Source organism: Rosa rugosa, chromosome 6, assembly GCF_958449725.1.
Source record: "Rosa rugosa chromosome 6, drRosRugo1.1, whole genome shotgun sequence".
NCBI lineage: Eukaryota > Viridiplantae > Streptophyta > Magnoliopsida > Rosales > Rosaceae > Rosa > Rosa rugosa.
This window is the reverse complement of record NC_084825.1, coordinates 40224615-40246125: the sequence shown is the minus strand read 5'-3', so window position 1 is coordinate 40246125 and position 21511 is coordinate 40224615. Positions and strand designations below refer to the sequence as shown.

At 38.5% G+C, this 21511-nt stretch overlaps 3 protein-coding genes across 4 annotated transcripts; 1 reads left to right on the top strand and 2 right to left on the bottom strand.

Annotated features, from left to right (window-relative positions):
* Nucleotides 1-1945: 1945 nt before the first annotated feature.
* On the bottom strand, nt 1946-4242 carry LOC133718549 (aluminum-activated malate transporter 10-like). Its single transcript, XM_062145411.1, has 6 exons — nt 3796-4242; nt 3544-3684; nt 3163-3435; nt 2923-3035; nt 2695-2838; nt 1946-2604 (listed from the first exon to the last, which is right to left on the bottom strand). Exons 1-6 carry the CDS (start codon nt 4136-4138, stop codon nt 2197-2199), a joined length of 1422 nt encoding a protein of 473 aa, XP_062001395.1. The 5' UTR covers nt 4139-4242; the 3' UTR covers nt 1946-2196.
* Nucleotides 4243-12480: 8238 nt separating this feature from the next.
* LOC133715509 (uncharacterized) lies at nt 12481-15022 on the top strand. Its single transcript, XM_062142022.1, has 3 exons — nt 12481-12856; nt 13903-14051; nt 14658-15022. Exons 1-3 carry the CDS (start codon nt 12671-12673, stop codon nt 14794-14796), a joined length of 474 nt encoding a protein of 157 aa, XP_061998006.1. The 5' UTR covers nt 12481-12670; the 3' UTR covers nt 14797-15022.
* Nucleotides 15023-18491: 3469 nt separating this feature from the next.
* Nucleotides 18492-20647, bottom strand: LOC133715229 (dof zinc finger protein DOF3.7-like). 2 transcript variants are annotated; one of them, XM_062141643.1, is made up of 2 exons: nt 20433-20647; nt 18492-19886 (listed from the first exon to the last, which is right to left on the bottom strand). In XM_062141643.1, exons 1-2 carry the CDS (start codon nt 20454-20456, stop codon nt 19065-19067), a joined length of 846 nt encoding a protein of 281 aa, XP_061997627.1. In that variant the 5' UTR covers nt 20457-20647; the 3' UTR covers nt 18492-19064. The 2 variants fall into 2 exon arrangements, with proteins under 2 accessions (XP_061997627.1, XP_061997628.1); XM_062141644.1 differs by lacking the exon at nt 20433-20647 and adding an exon at nt 20285-20426.
* Between the last annotated feature and the right edge of the window lie 864 nt (nt 20648-21511).

Sequence of the window (21511 nt, the reverse complement as noted above, 5' to 3'; positions counted from 1 at the left end):
CATGATGGCGATCATAATAACGCGACATGATGGCGATCATAAATAACGCGGCATTATGGCGATTATAAATTAGGTAATTAACGCGGCATGATGGCGATAATAAGTATAGGTAATAAAGGCGATATTAAACGCGACTTGTGGTGCAAACACTCCCTCACCTATAAATAGGGGGCATGATGTCCAAGTAAGATATCTAATTTTGACTCTTTCTATTACAGACAACTCAAACAGTTTTTAACTTGAGCTTCAGAGAGTTTTCTGCAAGTACCCCCCCTCCTTTTCGAGCCAACGGTCAAACTTTTGAGTCAACACCCTAAGGAAGCTTCTCGATTGTTCCCGATCAGTTAACCCGCTCCAGTCCGCATTCATTGGTGAGTCAAAATCCGCATCGAAATTTTTGGTCACCAACACTTGGTGATAAGAAGTTGAGTCAGAGTACTTCAATACTTGGTTCAAACCAAAGCTGGAAAGATTGGATTATGCTAAAACTTTCAAAATGAAAACTAATGCGATAGATGGCTGCGGAATATTATATCTACAAAATTAATTTAGAAAACTAAAAACGTATGAATTGAATTTGTTAGATTGACGCATGAGGCTGTAAACAAGTTCGGGACTTCAAAAGAAAAGAAAGAAAAAAAATGATGTTTTAAGCCATCAGCAAAATGTGTGATTTTATCAAAGTTGAGGGTTCAAATGAAAAAATTTGTGAGGCAAATACTCATATATGTTCACTAGATAAACAAGGAGGAGTATCACTCTTTCAGGTTGTTCGTTACATCCATGAGGTTTAAAAAAATGTTGCCTTACAAGATGTTAAGTTTCATATTGTAATGTAAGAAGACTTCAACTCTAATCCTGCAAGTGAAAGTGATGCTTAAAAATTTATAATTGATCATATCATAGCTGTGAAGTGCAAAAAAATAAAAAAAGGGTTTGCATTCATTTCAGTGATTAAATGTCAGAATCAACAACATGCATGTGTTATTTTTCAAAGTGGTACTCAAATTGGTATTGGATGTTAGGATGGCCACACAGACCATACTTGTCATTGTTTAAGATGGTAATACAGAAGATTATATTTTCCAATGACTCTTTTGACCCTAATTACTGGCTCAAACTTACTTCCTTAAGTTAGGCCTTCAAAAAGATGTTTTAGCTCTAGTAAATGAATAATGAGCGGATTCTTGAAATGATATGTTAGCTTTAACATATGAACGAACCTGTTTCATATGTGAGAACTGGTTTCTTAATTAAGTTGGATTGCACATGAGGGGTATGTTGAATTGATTACCCTCTAGCATATGAATTAACAAACTTCCAATATATATGGAGATTGATTATTTCATGCAGACTTAAGAGTTAGGTTGCACATAAGGGCGCATACTGAATTGATATATTGCACATGCGAACCTAGCATGTCAGAGAGCGTGTTGAACATTGGAGAATCCCCATATTTGAAAAAGAACAAAAAATAATATCAATTATAAGCCAAATTGGACAACAATTGTCTTTTTCTTTCTTAATTTCCCGTGTACTATGAGAATCGTACACATGTTTACATTTCTTTCATAAAATACTTTTGTATTTCATAATTTTGAAAATGACTTGTTGAGTTTCCCAACTTTTGAATCTAACAATATTATACAATATATCATACACAATTTTTAATTTTTTTTTTAGAGATTGAAATTTACACTCCTTAATTTGCAATTCGCACTCTTTATTTATTTATTTATTATTAGTATTATTTTCGATAATATTCTTAAAAAAGACAAAATTTAAGTTACGAAGCGTAATTATTCTCTCTGTCACAACAGATTGTTAATAAACATGCACTAGCTATATGTGGGCACTGAGAAATTAAAATGGCTCAAGTTCCTCTATAAAAGATTCATCATTGCCTCTCAGAAAAACAAAGAAAGCAACTTCAAAGTTCTTATATATATTAATTAAAAGTGCATGATACACTGATAATCTGTAGGTTCCAAGTACAAGAAGCCTTGGTAATCATATGCCCTCATGCATAACTAGTGCAATGAGTGGATTGTGGTCAGGAATTTGAAAGCTCTTCAATAATGTCCATGAAGATGAGCTATGGTCATATATAGGCTTCTTTACTGTACATGATAAAATAGACCCATGATTTTGAAGAACCTTTATGGTTTTGGGTATCTGAGGAAGAGTTAATACTTATTACTGTGTTGGTTTTGCTTTTGAGTTCCCATGCTTCATATCAACCATGCCTGCTAGCTCATTGACTGCATCAACAATCCCACTGATTCTTGCTGCATTTTCTATTAACAAAGACACAAAAGTGGTCAGTGGAATGACCTCCACTAGTGGTGTTATGCAGGTTTTTCTGAAGGGTTCATAAGTAGTATCTTCTGATGTTGGAGCAATGAGGCAGTTAGGTATAGATCCCAAAGAAATTTGAAGTTGCTGCACCGCAATGTTCATTTCTCGAACCAATGAACCCATCTGAGATGACTTTGTCATGGTTTTTAGTGTTATTGCCAGTTCTCTTAAGATATCTGAAGAAGAATTGTTCATTGTCGTGCAGGCATTGCTTACATGCTTCTTAAGGTACCCAATTCCCGGTGCCTGGCCACAGTAACAAGTAACTTGCATAATATAAGAAACTAGTGGTACAGAACAAATCTAAATACAGCTACTCTAAAGGTAAAGTCCTACCTGAATTTCTGAATCCATGCAACCACTAAGAGCCTCAATGCAATATGCAGAACTACGAATTGATGCCCCGATCTTTAGGTATTGTTTCCATGGATGTTGGAAGTTGAAACAGCCGTGTGCGGGCTCCCATCTTGCAAATTTAGCCTGAAAAGTTCAAGCAACAATGTAGATTTAGTCAACAAATCAGCATTTACGTACTTATTACTCCAACCAAACTCGATCACCTACCAAATTGTCTTCGGCCGCCTTTGAATCAAGCACATACTTGTACCCTTTGATTGCCTTATTATGATTGGAGTCTTCAGCCACAGCTTCATTGTCTAAGTACTCGATGACGTATCCTGTATAATTTTTAAAGTTAACAAGATACCATCATGCATGTTCATAATTAGTATATGATATCCTTTCTTCAAAGACTTCAGATTAAGGCAAAAGGAAATTATTTAGCATAGTAATTAGAGACCACACCATCCAAGGAATCAGCCAGCTTCTCAAGGTTCCGATAGATCAAACGGTGAAGCTCAGCACCAGCCCAGGTGGGATAGAAAAGAATGCTAATCAGAATGCAAAAAGAGGTCCCAATGAAAATGGTGGACAGTCTTTGGAAAGCCAACTCAGATATTCCGTCCACACGATACCCAGAAACTGAAACTAAGCTGAAGGTGAGGATGAATATGAGAGCACCATAATCGAATCGGGATTTGACAGATGGGATAAATCGAGAAAAGGTTGCTGCTGAAGCTGAAAAGATGAGCATTGCATGAGTGTGTTTGCAGGACACTTATCTCTATAAGTCTATATATGACTCTATGAGTCAAAAATTTGTAAAATAGAACACAATTAACATACCTAAGAAGAATACTGAGATTCCAATAATTATTGGCTCAAATTTTTCTCCTGCCTTGTAAGAAATCCAATGCACACCCAAGCCAAGTGATCCAGCAAGAAAAGTTGCTGTTACCCTATTTATGCTTTTATAGAGTGTTGCACCTGCAAAATGAAATGTACTATATTGCGCATTTTTGTAATTTAAATTGATGTATAGCAAGTATGTTAAGATATGCCTTAGGATTACTTAGTACTCACTACACAGTTACTCACCTACGGAAGATTCAAAAACTACTACAACTGTCATAACTGCCCACATAGCATTCCCTCCAACACCTTCATACAAAGACCTTATATAGTAACAAAGTGACACAATAGTAAGAGCCAACCCAACTTTGACAGCATGAATAACCTTTTTAGGTTCAGCAACTCCTAAATTCCATGCCTTCACTAAAAACCTCCAAACTTTGAATATCAAACCTCCAACTACAGACTTCGATCCTAGCCACACATTATTAACTAGCCTCAGTTCTGGAACTGCTACCACTTTTTTTGTCCCATCAGCCACGTTGATACTCCACTCCAAATTCTCTGGCACATCCTTTTCATTCACCATGTTGGACAGGACTGGACCAAAAAGAAGAACAGAGTTGGGAAGTTAGGACTAATTAATTGAGGTGCTTGCATATATAGCTGTGTGAGTCAGTGGCTATGCTTATATATGGCAGTCACAGGTTACTTGAAGTTATAAGAACAATACAAGGTTGCAGGCTAGGCTTCGAATTTGTACATTGTTTACATGAATTTTCAATTCCTTGAGCACTGAAAAGACAGCTAGCATGCCTAAACAAAGTGATAAACATTTCCGAGTGTCATCACCATGCATTATGTTTGTTTAACTTTAATGGTTTTGAATTAACAATATCTTGGTGCTGTTATCTCCTTAGACAAGTGGATGTTATATTAATCCCAGACCGTACACTCATGGTTTGAGGAAGATGCCGTGAACCACTGTTTTAATTAGTAAGACAGTAAGGTAAGAGGAGTAAAAAACTCATGCGTCAAGTGTTAAGACTAGATCTTAGGAGTATAAGATTGCCAATTAGGGAAGATTAGTTAAGGTCTAAAATAACTTCTTACTTCAGAAATATGTAAATAGTTGGTCTAGCTATTCCCTTGCGGTTTCTTACTCCAATGGATATTATGCATCTTAAGATCAGGCAGGTTTGCTGCATTCTCTACAGAAACTTCAAATTCTAATTTGTATTACAGAGTACACTCACATCGGTGCAATTAACTAAGGTGCAATTGGCTAGAAATTAATAATCCGAACAAAACCACAAGCAAACCGACTCCCAATTTTATAATTAAATTTTCCAATGCTTCTGTTGTAAGCATCGCAATAGAATGATGCAGTTCTATAGGTTGATATACCTAATTATACTTATTAATACACTGTTTAGTGCGGTTACCTGAAGTTGAGCTCGAGGCTTTTGCAACCTTCCAAGGTATCCAATTAAGTGGCATACTCGCTTCTGATCTGAAAAATTAATGAATAACATTTAGGTCATTCTATTATACTAATACAACATAGGAAATGCAACCTAATCGATCAATCAGAATCCAATAGGAGACAATCCCTGACCTATAATGTTTATTCTCAGTGTTCACATCAATGGCACAGAAATGCACTCATAGGATTTGATAGCCAGCTTCAACTATCAAGCAGCTAACGAGCTTACAAAGTTTTTATGTCTTTCTCAAACACACATCCACACACTATTACAGAAGACTAATTAGTATTTTAGTTAATCTCTATTACATCATGAATCACATTACCAAGGTAGTTCCATGCATGCAGCCCAAGTTTTATATTTTACAGGTTTTAGAGCTGGTAGAGAGCAACCCGGCCATTTCTTTGATAGAATTTGGTATATACCATCTAGTTTGTATTGCATTTCTGTGTGCTAACCAGTGCTCTACATCTACATGGCATCCAACTTTGATCACTTGCCTGTTGCCACATTAACACGCGCACCGACGCGTACTTTCAATCCCTCTTTCTATCTATTCTTTAAATGCGAAGAAATCAAAGACGATTGATCTTGAGATAACCTCGTATCTACAACTCCAAGAGCATCAGCAGAGCGGACCCAAATTTGGGTCCAAAACCCAAGGAATCAGATCATCAGCAGTGGAGACTCACTTTCTGGACTCAAATTTGGGTCCAAATTAGCTGGAAATAGTGATTTGATCACTCTATCTGAATAGTGTACAAAGAGCCTTACTATATTGGGTGCAGGCCGTGCAGCAGTGGTGCAAAACTTATTTTTTGGACTCATTTTTTTGCCGTTAGATTCTACCAACTAACAATTCAAAACAAAATTTAAATTGGTGTGAAGACCACTCTATAAAGTGTGAATTGATGCAAGTAGCAATAACAAATTTTTTGTCACATGGTGGGGCTGCGAAATTTGGGTCCAAACTGATTTATAGGTCATTTCTTGGACCAAATCTGATCCAATAAATGGGTCTCAGGCAGATTTGAGTCTCTTTATTTCCAACCCATTATAACCTAATTCCTTTGCTCTTGGACCCAAATTTGAGTCTCCATTGCTCTTAGATTGTAGTGGGTTAGAAAAAAATAGACTCAAATCTGCATAAGACTTATTTGTTGGATCAGATTTGATCCAAAGAATTACCTAAATAAGTTTGGACTCAAATTTTACGGCCCCACCAAATGACAAATAATCTACTTCTTGCTTCAGTTCACACTTCCACACCAATTTAAATTTTGTTTGAATTTTATGGCCAAGATTTATTGCTTGGTAGAATCAAATTACAAAAAAAAAAGTCTTTTTTTTTTTTAAGGGAATAGAAATTTTATTACTAAGTATGATTCAAATCGTACATGAGGGCATCCAGGATTAAATCTGGAGCAGTTACAAACCATTCAACATGGACATTAGATTCAAAGCTGTAACTAGCAAGTCTATGAGCTACTGAATTTGCCTGTCTAGGGGCAAAACTAACACTGACATCAGGACTAGAACTCAGCAAACCGTTAACGTCTGCAATCAAAGCACTCAACGGGGAGAGATCATTCAGCCCCGTGTTGATAGCCTGCACTGCTACTAGGCAGTCACTTTCCACGATTGCCTTCGTTACTTGCATGGCTTCCAGTAGCTCCAAACCCTTCTTTAAGGCCATCAGTTCAGAATGCAGAGGAGAGCTTACATAGCTCACTCTATGAGAAAAGCCAGCAAGAAATTCTCCTTGATCATTCCGGAGGACCCCACCTGTTCCACCATGTTGAAAGCTTGGCAAGAAGGCCCCATCCACATTCATTTTCAAGGTATCTACATCAGGCGCTAGCCATCTTTTACTAGCTTTAAGTGGAGCCCATGTAGGATTAAAAGACTTTTGGGATTGTAAATATTCCTCATACCAAGCCAGGGAATACGCCACCAAACTTGAGCTAGTTTGAGAATGATTTCTCCACAATGCATCATTACGGTTCCTCCAAAGACTCCATAAGAGGATTAACAATTTATCAAATAGTGCAGAAGGTAAGGTGGTGGCTCTCTCCAAAAGCCATTCCTTCCAAGGAAGAGTAGACAAGGGAAAGAAGAAAGGAGGAGCACTCAGTATATCCCGGGCAACAGAACATTCACAAAAAACATGTTCAAGAGATTCTACCAATTGAGAACAAACAACACACTACAACTCACCCATATAGCCTTTAGCAATCAGAGCTACTCGAGTTGGAAGAAGATTGAGTGCAGCTCTCCATCCAAAAATAGCCACTTTACTTGGGACTTTTGCCTTCCACAAAGCCTTCCATAATGGAGCATAAGGGTCTCCAGCAGAAGCTGAAGCAAAGATATGACCAATGGAGAATTCACGAGCCACTATGTATGTAGATTTAACTGAGAAGAAACCTTTTTTTATTAGGCTTCCATGCCACTTTGTCAAAACCAAATCTTCTACTCAAAGGAATGGATAGAACATTTAGAGCCACTTCATCATCGAAACACATATGAACAACATTTCTATCCCAAGTCCAAGTGTCTGTGTCAATTAAATCTGAGACTCTTTCAAAAATAGTATCATTAGGTTTGACAAGAGAATGAGAAGCAACATTAGGAATCCACTCATCCTCCCAAATATTCACAGAGGTTCCGTTCCCAATACGCCAAAATAGACCAGCTGTAAGTATTGGACGAGCTTCCATAATACTCCTCCATGAGTAAGAAGGTCGATCACCCATGTCCGCAGTGAGAAAAGATCCATTAGGGTAGTAAATAGCTTTGAATACCTGAGCCACCAATGAATTAGGATTGGATAAAATTCTCCACCCTTGCTTGGATAACATGGCTAAATTGTGGGAATGTAAGTGTTTGAACCCCATACCACCTTGTTCTTTTGGGAGACACATTCTGTCCCAAGACCTCCAGTGGATCTTTTTCTTTTCATTTGTACTTCCCCAAAAAAATTGAGAGCAAAGCTGTTGAAGATCGTCACAAAGAGACTTTGGCAACAAGTAGCAATTCATAACATAGTTAGGTAAGGTTTGAGCAACAGCTTTGATTAACAACTCCTTACCTCCTGCATTGAGAATCTTGGATCTCCAACTTAATAATTTCTTGGTGAGTCTCTCCTTTAAGTACGCAAATATAGTTGTTTTATTATGTCCAACATGGATAGGTAGCCCTAAGTACATACCATGCTCCTTAACACATTTGACACCCAAAACTGCAGCTAATTGGTTACTTGAGTGCACCCCCACATTGCCACTAAAAACAACACTAGATTTCTGAAGGTTGATCTTTTGACCAGAAGCTCGAGCATAGGTAGAGATAATATTATTGAAGGCCTGACATTCTCTAACAGAAGCTTCCCCAAACAGAAAGCAATCATCTGCAAATAATAAATGATGGATAACAGGAGCAGAAGGTGACATAACCAAGCCTGCGATAGAACCATGCTGAACAGAAGATGAAATCAAAGCAGAGAGGCCCTCGGCACAGAGGATAAATAGGTAAGGGGAGAGTGGATCCCCTTGCCTAATACCCCTAGTAGGTAAAATGAAGCCCGTAGGTGTACCATTAATCAAAATAGAATAACTTACAGACTTGACAGTAGCCATGATAATATCCACCCATTTTCTGCAGAAACCTAGTTTCAATAGTATGGCCTCCAAGTATTGCCATTCAAGTCTATCATAGGCTTTAGAGATATCAAGCTTCAAGGAAAAGAAACCCTCTGCTTGTCTTTTGAGCTTTTTCATAAAGTGAGCAACCTCAGTAGCCACTAGAGTATTATCTGAGATGAGTCGTCCCGGAACGAAAGCACTTTGCAATGGAGATATGATTTGCGGAAGGATCTTCTTCAACCGGTTAGCCAAAACCTTGGAAGCAATCTTATATACCACGTTGCATAAGGCAATTGGTCGCAGATCAGATGCAAGCTTTGGCTCTTTGATCTTTGGGATGAGAGTAAGATGAGTGAAGTTCGACTCTTGTGAAATCTGCCCTGTAAGAAGCACTTCTCTGACTGCCCTACAAACATCAGACTCCACTACATCCCAAATTTTTTGAAAGAAACATGGAGACATACCATCAGGTCCAGGGGATTTAGAGGGATGCATCTGAAATAAGGCTCTTTTGATCTCATCATCTGAATATGGGGCTAGGAGCTCTGAGTTCATATCTTCAGTAACACGAGTCTGCAGACAATCAAGAATTGTCTCTATAGCCACTGGATCAGAGTGTTCAGAATGAAAAATGGACTCATAATACCTGACTAAAACATCTGCCACTTCATCCGGTTTAGAAGTCCACTGACCATTCTCGTTCTCCAAACCTTTAATTCGATTTCTACATCGTCTATTCGATGCTCTTCGGTGGAAGAAGGCAGTATTTCGGTCACCCTCTCTAAGCCATTGTATCCTTGAACGTTGCCTCCAATATGTTTCATTGATAGACATCAATTAGTTCAGTCTGGTCTGTAGTGCTCGTTGCTCATCAAATTGAGAGGCCTCATAGTGTGTCTTCATTAGCTCATCCAGTTTTTCTTGGATAAGTTTCATTTCAACCTGTCTCTGCTGGAACACCCCTGTATTCCAACTAAGGAATAAGTTGCCAGTCTGCTTTATTTTCTTGCTAACTTGTGCCATAGGTTCACCAGTCGTCATCCAACCCTTCTGAACAACATTAATGCAATCTGAATAGTGTAACCACATTTCTTCAAAGCGGAAACGTCTAGGAGTTCGGTGCAGCGGAGGCCTTTCTGGATTAACCTCTATAAGAAGAGGACAGTGGTCGGACCTGCTCAGAGGGAGGGTGATAACCCGGGAAAAGGGATAAAGCTCCCTCCAATGGAAATTTTGACACGCACAGTCCAATCTTTCTTTTGTAAACCGATTTGACCAAGTATAGTGAGAGCCAACAGACCCCATATCCATCAACTCACAGTCAACCAAAGCTTGACGGAATCTATTCATCTGGGCTACACAGCGAGGTGGACCACCAGACTTGTCAGCCAGACAAACGATTTCATTAAAATCTCCAGCAACTAGCCAGGGAAGACGAATCTGTCCAGCTAGGGTTCGTAGTAAATTCCAAGTGATGTTCCGATTTGCCGCTGTGGCTACACCATATACTCCTGTGAATCGAAAGGCACCTTCAGAACCTACAGCACCAACTTCGACGTCGATATGATTTGTAGAGTAGTTCCGGAGACACACCGGAACCTCGTTACGCCAGAACAATCCAAGCCCCCGAAAATCGTCCTCTCGAGGTGAGCAGATGACTCCATCAAACCCTATCCTCCTACGAACCTCTGTAAGCAGATCAGGCGCAGCTAGGGTTTCAGAAAGAAAAACAATGCTGGGATTCTGCTGTCGTACAATATTGACTACGGCATCCTGAGTTTCAATATTGTTGAGGCCTCGACAATTCCAAACGAGAATCTTAAAACGCTGCATGAAGATGAATCTCAGAAAGGGATCAAAATAGGTGCCGATCTAGGTTTAGCTAGGGTTCGTCTAGGGTTGAGAGGGAAGCTCTCCTAAAACAAAAATAAATTCCAAAAATAAGTCTTGCACCACTACAACACTGAATAAAAGTAAGTCTCTTTGTACACTGATCAGACAAACTCAAATCTCTAAACGGCTAGTATTCTTCCTACAATTTGGTGAACAAATAGTTTGAGAAAGCTTGGTTAGTACATCAATGCACTTTTTCCTCACGGACTCACCATTTCTATCATGAACATGTGTTTAGTGACACAGATCTTAAGGGTTTAGGGCTGGAAAGTTGATATTACTTGTGGACGAAACAAATTAATCATAATGAAAAAGAAAGTATGTACTCGAACCATGAGAGAAATGGCAGCAGAAATGATATTATTAACTTCAGAGCTAGCTAGGTAGGCTTTTCTTTCTGGGTATTGCAAATTAACGTGCACTTTTTTCTGATGAGTACCAATACTATGTACTTGGGATATTACTCGCTATGACATTATGTGGTATCTTTTGAACAAAGGACAATTTTGAGCCAACCCCTGCCATCCCAAGCTTAGCGAATATCTACTTCAAGTCAAACATTAGATAATACACAGACTTGTCCTTATCAATTTATTCAATTATTAGTATATGGGGCATCTAGCTTTCAAGACATCATTATGTTAGGAATTGGTTGTGATTTAGACTTCACACCAAAGAGTTAATTTAGTAGTCAATTGAAAAAGGTGAGCCTTTTTTTTTTTTTTTTTGACCGAATTGGGTTCACTTCTTGGAATCGAGAGGGATGGATTTTTCCTACATTTTGTTGTTCAACTAAATTTGTTTGCCTCCAATCTTAGTGGTATCACACAGGACCAATATTCTATCCGTTTAATCATATTGGTAAGAATAGATGTGGAGTTTTATCAATTTTGTGGCGTATCTCAATTCATGTTGCGGTTTGACTGGGTTTCGTCAGCAGTGGTTCTTGTGGTGGAGGCAGCCGAATTAAGTGGTGGTCTCGCCATTATGTCGTCAGAAGCGGCTTATCTTGATTCAGTTATCTCATTATGATTTTCTTTTTGGGATTTGTCTACGGCTAACTTGGATTCTCTAATTTAGGGAATTCAAATGTGTTAATTACAGTATTTTTCTTGTAACCCTTGGCAAGATTGGGTAGTCCCATTTGCGACCTTGATTCGGTAGGCCTAGTCCTCGAACCGGCAATAAATCTGGATCATAGTTCTTTATTGAATTGATAAATATCTAGTTTTCACGGGTCACAAGACACTTGAGTGAAATTTACTTTTCATACATGCATTCAAAGAAATGGTTTTGAGTTGTACTATAATTCCATACTTAGGTAATCCAGTGTTAGATCTAACTTGACCCCTAATTTAGTCACCTAAACATTTCCGTGAGCACTATGTTACTCTTATTTGTATAGAACAATATTGGTCATGCTTCTCTCATGTCGGTGTTAGTTCAAATTTTTAACATAAAAAAGAATCCCAAAACCACTAAATAATTCTCTCTTAATTATCATGCCAACGCCGACGGAATTGGACCAACCCCCCAAAAAAAAAAAAAAAAAAAAAAAAAACCTTCATTTCCCAATATAAGAGCAACTCCAACAGATTCCCCATATTTTGATTTTTCTCTACTTTAGGGAAAAATAAGTCTCTTTTGCTCCAACAGATTCCCTATAACTATCCCTATTTTAGGAAAAGTGAGGAAATAGAAAATCAAATTCTCTATATTTACAGCAAACTCTAAAATTTTAAGGAAGAATATGGAGATTTTAGAGATTGTTGTAAAATAGAGAATCTGTTGGAGTTGGAGAAGAAAAAGAGGCTAAAGCTTTGACTTTTGCTTCCCTATAATACATAAATTATAGGGAAGCTGTTGGAGTTGCTCTAAGCCTCCACCGTTAACCCCAGCATTAATTAATTAATAATTATTGGTCGAATATAAAGCAACCACGAAAAAACAGAGTGCTCTGCTTTGGGTTTTGCATTTCCAACTCCTCCATCTCCAATCTCAATCAAAATTCCGAGCTCATCTCTATCAAAACCCACCAAAGATTCAAACTTTCTCCACCAACGGGTCCCCGAATCAAAACCCAGAAGCGTTGATTCGTGAATGGCGAGCCTGTATGTGAAAGCTGTGCCTCCTGCGGATCTGAATAGGAACACAGAGTGGTTCATGTACCCTGGCGTTTGGACCACCTATATTCTCATCCTCTTCTTCTCTTGGCTCCTTGTGCTCTCGATTTTCGGCTGCTCTCCTGGCATGGCTTGGACCATAGTCAATCTCTCTCATTTCGTGGTATGTATTTGTTTGACAACATATACTGGCTTTGATTGATTGCTGTGTTCAAATTGGGTTTCTGAAATTTTTGATTTGAGGGTTGCATCATCAATCAAGTAATGGCTTTTAGTTGGGTTTTATAAAGAACCCATGTTGCAATTGCTTAGCTCAATGATATTTTGTGTTTCTCTGTACTTCATTAGGTTTATGTTACATGATTCTACATGGGTTTTGTATCTGGAAGCTGAATTGGGGGCATTAAACCCATGTTGTATTTTTCTTGACTGAAGATGGGAAATTATTTTCTAGTCGGTGTGAGCCGGTGGATGTTTTGGTGGTTTAGCTAAGAAAATGAGGTCAATCTTGTGGAGCCTTGTTGCGTGGATATAGGTTAGATCAATACTTGGTTTAATTGGTATGATAAATTATAGGAATGTAGAGAAATTGTATTTACTAAGCTGTCTTATGAGACTTAGCTAGGACTTTGGAAGGAAAAAGGCATCAAAGGATTCCAAACTTTACCTGTCTCTCGGTCATCACATGTACTTTCAAGTTTGTTTACTGGTTGGGGCATTGTCATTGTTAATCTTAATTAGCAGAACCTGTTTTTGTTCCCTTCTCCGAAAGTGCTCAATGTGCCTCTTTTCTGGGATTTGCGAGTGGAGGATAGTTGGTTTTTATTGGATATGTAGGGGTTGTACAAATTGACTAAATCTGAATTTGAGGTCTAGTGAATATCACTGTTCTAATATAATGAGGGATTGGATAGAAGAAAGTCAAGAAACAGCCTTGTTCGATATCGAATTGAGGCACATAGCATCACTTCTGTGTGTGCCTAGCTATAAACTACTTTAAGGTCTCTCACACATAGGCATTATTCAACAATATTTTTACTAAGTACCACTCTATCCTTTAGTTGTTGTCCTTGGGCCAATACAGCATTTTTCTTAGAGACAATGTATTTGAACCCTTCATTCTTCTGCTTTGTTAGTGTAACCATTCATACTAGTTTAGTTTCGTTTACATCTCCATCGTCTATATTTGAGGAGTCTGATTCTTCTCAGGTAACTTACCAATTCTTCCACTGGAAAAAAGGAACTCCTTTTGCCGAAGACCAGGGGATCTACAATGGACTGACTTGGTGGGAGCAGATGGATAATGGGAAGCAGCTCACCCGTAACAGGAAGTTCTTAACGGTTGTTCCTGTGGTGCTGTAAGTGTATTTTTATGATACTGTATAGTTTCTCTAGATTTCTCCGGTCACTCTCTCTCCCTCCCTCTGCATGCATATGCCTAGTCTATCAACTCAGTTACCCAGATATGAGTTTGGTGGTATTCTCTTGGTTTCATCTCTCAATCTGTACTATCTGCTATGCACACACTAGAGAATTGCTCGACAGACTCTGTTCAACATCAAATGAGTCATGTTAAATAGATCATGTATTTTGAATGGGTTTGATACGTGAGAAATTTGCACAGTAGCATGTGTGTGATTGGTTGAGCATAGAGTTTGTCAGATCCCTGAACAATGGCATATTAAATTTAGGTATAACAGGAGTCAGACTTCCTTATTGGACATGGATTCATAAAAAAGTAAGAAAAAATAAAAAAAATTACTCTGTAGGTATAGATAGTTAACTCTCGGAAGAAGTCAATTTGAAGCATTCTGTGAATCTGCTGACTAGTTGCAATGCATACATAATTTTTTCAGTTGATCAATGCTGGTCTTGGATGTTAATTATACTAGGGTCTCGTTTTGAAAACTTATTCACATAAAGACCATGTGGTTCTCATTTTCTTTTCCTTTCTTTTCTGCTAGGTACTTGATAGCCTCACACACAACTGACTATCAACACCCGATGCTCTTTCTCAACACTCTTGCGGTCATTGTTCTAGTGATTGCCAAATTCCCAAACATGCACAAAGTCCGGATTTTTGGAATCAATGGAGATAAGTGAGTGGCTTTACATTTGGGTTTGACTTGTTCAAAAGTCACATCATTCCCTTGTTCTGATGAACAGCTACTTTGTATAGAATTAGAACCGGAGGGATGCTCAAATATATAATGTTTTTTTGTGCTTTACTGCTTTCAAGCTGTGCCTCCTAGATGATGAAAGAATAATTGTATTGAGTTATTTGTACAGTAGCGAAATTTTAATGTATCTCGATTATCACTTTGTTTAACCGAGCAAATCACATAGTTTGACTAGTGTTTCTCTTCGTAATCTCCCCGTTTGATTGATATCTTTTCCACTGTAAATCCTGTCTATTCCTGAAACCGAACAAAACTAAACTGTGTAGATAAAAACGCGCATAGTAGGAGACGACAACCAAACTGTGTAGAAATTTGACAGGCTGCAGGTTTGATAGCAAGAGATGGAATGTAGATGATTGATTTCCTTTTGTCTGAGACGTTCTCAGCATTCACGTGAATACCCAAGTGGTTTCCTGGTGGTGTTCATGGTTTGGAGCTTAGTGTTTTGTAAAGTTATTAAAGTGATACATAACACATGCATAACGCTATTTTATGTTGTGCATGTGCATCAAGTAGTTATGTAACCACCAACTTTATAGATAGTTTGCCAATTTTTTTATCAAAGTCATCAAACCATACCAATTCTAACAGCCTAACAGGGAAGACCGGAAGGGTACTTTTATCTTGTATGTTCTTATGGCCCTATGGGCGCAATCACTATTGACAACTACAATTGGAGGAAGCAGCCGAGTACTATCCTGCCCAACTTCTCTTCCGGTGTCTTCTGAGATGCGTAGCATTCGAGATCGCGTTGAGATGTGGCCGGGTTGATACAGTGATTAGATCTCGGACGCTTGTTCCGATTCAAGTATTTATCACATCTTGATTTTATTCAATGGGATTAGTTTTCTGCACGTTTTGAAGACTTTGTTTTATCTTGCTAATCATTCACCAATTTGTGAGAACATGTTTTTTTCATTATAAGTGCGTGCTGGGTGTGTCTGCCTAGGTTGCGCAACTTGTTAGATGGAAATGCACTCTGCGTGTTCGACTTTAGCTTGGATAGATGAATGGTTGGTTGAGCCTATGTATCTGCAGCATACTAACGAAAGGATAATCTTTGCCTTTAGCAAACGATAAGCTTCAACAATAGACAAAACCCTAAGGTCTGGAGAACGCGCCTCACGCGCTTGGAGAAGTTGAGAGAGGTTGATGCTCCGTCCGGCGGTGCGTCATTGGGGCTTTGTCGTCGGACGGGCCTTTGAGGGATCTGTGCGCACCGATGGGGCATTCTGGTAGGGGCATGGTCCAGGGAAGATGGATCGGCGTCGGATACCGGGTTGGGCAGATTGATATCGATCGTACTCTCTCGGATCGTTGATGAGTGCAGGTGAGGCGCAGCGCTAGGGAGCTGTTGGCGGGCGGCAGCTGGTGTCACCGAGGCACTGGGGATCTGGGCAGTTGGGTGAGCGGCAAACTTCTAGTAGAGATATTCTCGAAAGGGATTGGCTGCGCTTTGGGATCCGGGCACTGACGTCTGCTGAGGTTCTTGGCCGTTTGTAGCGTCGTACTACGGTGCGGTGGCGCGGTGGTGCGGGAGCGGATGGCACTGGTTCATTGGCGGCGGAGTGGCGGCTTACAGCATGGGTGTCCATTACTGGGAAGAGAGGTGGTTGGGTTGGGCTTTTGTCTTTGGGCCCTTGCTGGTGGGCTATTGTTGCTAGTTTTTTAGGGATTACTTTTTATGTTGCAGTTTCTGTTTTGTTGATAATAAGTTTCTACCATGCTTTGGTAGGACGAGTTGGGCTTCATGCCGGTCTTTGCACCTTGTGTGCCTTGTCTGCTCTAGGTGGGCTGCGAGTTCCTTGCATTGGCAAATGGTCACAACTTCCTAGTGGCAGTAACGTGTCTGCTCTAGATAGGCGGTGAGTTCCTTGCTTGGTCAAATGGTCGTAGCCTCCTAGTGGCAGGGTGAAACTAAGTGTCACCAGTGTTATATTCCGGTGGCAACATAGTGGGAAAGCTATGCTATTTGTAATGATGCTTCTTCGTTATAGAATTATCTTTCCGGTATGTCACCACAATTGTAAAGCGAATGGAGTAGCCAGTAGAGTACTCTTCGCTAGTTGATGCTAGTTAGAATACATTGTTTTAGTTGAGACTCTTGTTATTATCTCAAGAAGTTCTCTTAATGCTTATTGTAATCCTGGGTTTAGGCACCATGTCCCCCCATGTATTTTGCAGTTTCATTAATCAAGGCTTGAGGACAGCCACACCAAGCTTCAACAGACTAAGGAGAGCCAAATGCTAGCTGTAAAACAATTCTAATGTTTTTTCATATTGTGAACAGTTCGTAGTCAAAACACGTACTATTCTTAGCAGCATTTGCCGCTTCATAACCTAGCCCCAATTGCTAGTCAAAGCCAAATGAACATTTTCATTGTTAACTTTTCCCAACCATATCGATCTAACGTTTGAACAGTAGTAACCAAAACACTATTTCTAACTCTTTCTCATTTGCTTGTTCCTCTTTTTATACGTACAGATCAAATTAAAAGGAGTATTTCTTTTCACAACCAACCATGATTGATCTGAAATCGCTGTATTGTTGGAGATATTCAACTGCTAGTATTACTAGGGTAGATCTAATTTCAAAGAAGGCACATCTACATATACTGGCTTTTTTCAATTCAAATTCCATTTCCAACTAGTATCCCTAGAGATTCTAGCTAACATCTATAGAAAGAGACTCAGAGAGCTAAAATTAGGGTCGTCTATAGGGTTAGTGGATTGACTTGGTGGTTGAGCATAGAACATATTTGGGGGTCATTGGGTGGTGAACTTTCTTCCTCCTACTATGAACTTTCTTCCAGGCTACTTATTTATGCAAACAAATGCCTACTTGCCCACCTAAACAGTCATTTCCCTTGTACCAGAAAATAGGAAAGCTCCAAAAATATCTACCAAATATATAACAGAGGGAGGGAGCATCATCACTATGTGAACTAATGGATCGAGTCGAGTTGGTGGATAAAATAGTTTATGATGATCAACACGCTTCCCCAGAGAATGTTTTTGTGGGTCCCACGCATGCACCGCCCTGAGGAGGCTTTCCCGGAATTTTCTAGGTGGTCGATTGCCTCAGGTATTATTGTATTAGAGAAGTAGCTAGGAAGGTAATGATAGTTCATAGAAGGAGATGGAGTACTCGTCTAAGCTAAAACTGCTGAGCTGCCGGGTGTTAAAGAAAAATTAGGTTAGCTTTTGGTTGGAGCAGGTAATTGAATTGTTAATTATAGTGAGTTTGGTCCACCACTAGTACTAGTGCTTCTAATACTAATATCTTGATCGGATCTTATTCATACTATATAAACCCTAATTATATGCGTGCATGTTTTGTATTGACATGTTATTGCTCTAAAAGGCAAAACTAAAGGTGTTTCTTCATCATTTTAGGAGCCCCAGTTTTTCTTCTATGGAAATGCTTTTCTAGCTGGAAGAATATTCTCAGTTGTGTTTGAAGATATAAAGACGTCAAACCTGACACCTTACAGTCTCACTCACTCTCATACCAGTACTGATCATCAACCTGCTATATCTGAGACTGCAGAGAGAGGGAATAGATATATATAGCAGCATGCAATTAACTAACAAGTTTGATTCATTATATCTAATTGATAGACAAAAGGGCAAGAACAACTGAGCATTAGCTAATCCACTAATACATTAACTAGATCATCCGTAAACAACAGAAACAAGTACTCTATAAAAACATACAATTACACTGCATATATCAGATGCATATGCCCTAGAACAATGTATGAATACAAGCCATGTTGCCTAGAGATCAAAAAATCCCCGGCCATACATTCATTTCTTGTTCTATCCCTAATCTCATTCGAGTGGGTTCACGACCCTAAATCTTAAACCGCGTCTGGTAGAAATTATTGTATGTGTCAGTTATATATAATTCTCTCTCTCACGATAGGTGGATAAGACAGAAGTTATATATAACCGGTGCATACAAAAAATTCCTTGAAACTGAGCTTCATTTGCTTACAATTTGTTCAAAAAGCATGCTGAAGGAGAAGAATATATAACAAATTACGAAAACCATATTTATCCTATCTGTTAGTTCTGATCAACAGCGTCAAATAAGTAACTAGTTCAAAGCGAAAAGAAAGAAGCTAAAAGTGAAAAGTACACTTTGTTTTCCTTTCCTGTCTTTTTATCCAGATAGCTCTTATTCAATTACCATGACCCTCCACCCATTAACCCATTCCAATACCCAGATGGATTACCTTGCCCCTTATTCTGATCAAGTTCATGATGACCTGTAGTAGTGCTTGAGATTTGCTTCAAATCCCCAAATGGAAACAAGAGCCTTCCACTACCACCATTCTCTTGAGGATGATCACCATACCTACTTCCAACCCCATCAACACAAAAACCAAGCTGACTTGGTTTGAATTCTTGCAAAGAGAACCCGGACGATGAATAAAGCACTGCATTCGAATCCTGGATTGAGTTTGGTATATATGAATTCACACCTCTAGAAGCAATGCCAGTACCCCTAAGCAGCTCTAAAGCCGATGAGTTGTTGCTTTCCATTTTGGGCACCTGGTGATGATCAACATAATGAGCAGTACTAGTACCATTGTAGTGCTCCACATTAGCAGAAAAGGCCAGATTAAGATCTTGGCCTTCATGGGTCATCCTAGGGTTTTGAGATGAAAAGTGAGACAAATTTGGTGGGTTAAGATCAGGAATGATATTCTTTGATGAAGAAATCACTGACGATGAAGCTGTTGATGATGTTGACTTCTTGTTCTTTCTTGAACCTCCTCCAACAGGAACATTTCTGAGAGTTCCACCTTCAGTCCAATACCTTCTGCATGTTTTGCAGAAGTATCTTGGTTGAGTGAGGCTATAGTTGTTGTAGTAACAAAACTTGGTGTTGGTTGAATTGCACCTTGGACAATTCAATTGCTCTTGAGGCCTTGCCCTTTTCTCTGAGGCTAACCTTGCATCAGACCCCATATTCTCTTCCATTGTCTTCTCCAATCCAATTTCCTGATCAATAAATTAATTAAAAAACCCCAAAAATTAAGAGAAATAAATTAAGAACCCTAATTAATTCAGAGATCTAAAAAGCTAAAACAGATTAAGGAGAGATTACATATAACAAAGTGGGAAATTAAACAAATGAATCAAACAAGCTAGCTAGCTTGGCTTTTTTAGTACTTGGGAGAATCATAGTACTGAAAAAGAAACATTAGTCTGGGGAACAAATTAAAAGCTAAAGAAAAAACAAATAATAATAACAAGTAATGCCTTTTCCATGATCCCTTTATCAGTTAATATCACATGTGAAGAAAGTAGTTTTCATGTATAAAGAACAAAATAACCTTTTATCTTTGAGTTTGAATATATAAGACATCTATATGTACTATGGAACTTGTAGTAGTTACCTTGAACATGATAATATCATTAGAAGTAGCAAAAGAACTGATAATAACCACTCTGTAATATTTCAAACACTAGTAATGAAGGAGCTTAATTCATCTATATATGTTAATCTTGAAGAGAAAAGTATACAGATGAAATAAAACAACCCACCTGAGGCCATTGAGCAGTGTCCATGAACTCAGAAGAGAAAAAGGGAAAGAAAGGAAGCCGATGACTTCAGAGAGAGAGAGAGAGAGACAGAGAGAGAGAGAAAGGAAGAAAGGTGTTTCAACCTTCTTTGTCTTCAGCTGCTCTTAGTGGAAGAAAGAATGTTTTGGATTGTCCTTTAGATTTTGTGTGTGCAATTGCTTTATGCCTTTGGCTTACTTTAAGAGTGATGATGAAAGGAAAACACAAAATACATAAAGAAATGTCTTGGTTTTGACTATGCTCAAAGTGCCACTACAAATATAATGGCTTTTTTGTGTTACTCTATGTGGGAGTTTTTGTCTGGTTTTGCTTACAGAATTAATCTGTAATGCTTTTCTATTCATCTTTTGTGGAATAATGATGTGTTAGGGTGAGTGGGTTTCTCTTTTTTGACCTAATAATGGAAAAGTCTTGATTCGTGTTCTTAATAGTCACCCTCTATCTCTTTCAAAATGTTTTCCTGAGGACCGTACATGAACAGGGATTAGGGATTCGCTCCGTTCATCCAAAGAATTAAAGTTGCTTTATGATATATGGCACATTGGTAATATTAATCTTCTGATTTGTCTAGCTACCTCTGGGTAAACCTAGTGAGGCGCTCTGATTTTAATTTTCTCTATTGGGAGAGAGAGGTGTGCACTTAAGAATCGAATTCTTAGTGAGGGTGGAGAAGCCCCCAGTAAGTAGTAATTCGAATCATCTACAATTCACTAACCTTCAAATAAAATTTCACTTGACCTTAGAACTTATAAATTATAACAGCTAGTAAACAACTAATCTACTGTTACAAACTAGTTAATAATTCAGTAGTAAATTTGATTTTCTTTACTTGTCAAACAGTTCATTACACTTCTCTCAAAAAATAAAAATAAAAGTTAATTACACATAAGAAATTTAGTTTCGATTATTATCACCAACACTAAAACAAAGCCGATCTGACACACAAATACTATACTTAAGCTTTGAAACCTATCAAAATGGTTCTCTACAAGATACCTTTGTCCTCAATTTTTGTTATAATATACGCTCATAAAAATTTA

What these genes read in the sequence shown, in the direction of transcription:
- LOC133718549 (XM_062145411.1), bottom strand. Translation starts at nt 4,138, where the DNA reads ATGGTGAATGAAAAGGATGTGCCAGAGAATTTGGAGTGGAGTATCAAC. An exon ending in AGTTTTTGAATCTTCCGTAG is followed by an intron (nt 3,685 to 3,795) that starts GTGAGTAACTGT and finishes TTCATTTTGCAG; the next exon opens with GTGCAACACTCTATAAAAGC. An exon ending in AGGCGGCCGAAGACAATTTG is followed by an intron (nt 2,839 to 2,922) that starts GTAGGTGATCGA and finishes TGAACTTTTCAG; the next exon opens with GCTAAATTTGCAAGATGGGA.
- LOC133715509 (XM_062142022.1), top strand. Translation starts at nt 12,671, where the DNA reads ATGGCGAGCCTGTATGTGAAAGCTGTGCCTCCTGCGGATCTGAATAGG. An exon ending in TCAATCTCTCTCATTTCGTG is followed by an intron (nt 12,857 to 13,902) that starts GTATGTATTTGT and finishes GATTCTTCTCAG; the next exon opens with GTAACTTACCAATTCTTCCA. An exon ending in ACGGTTGTTCCTGTGGTGCT is followed by an intron (nt 14,052 to 14,657) that starts GTAAGTGTATTT and finishes CTTTTCTGCTAG; the next exon opens with GTACTTGATAGCCTCACACA.
- LOC133715229 (XM_062141643.1), bottom strand. Translation starts at nt 20,456, where the DNA reads ATGGACACTGCTCAATGGCCTCAG. An exon ending in ACACTGCTCAATGGCCTCAG is followed by an intron (nt 19,887 to 20,432) that starts GTGGGTTGTTTT and finishes TTTATTGATCAG; the next exon opens with GAAATTGGATTGGAGAAGAC.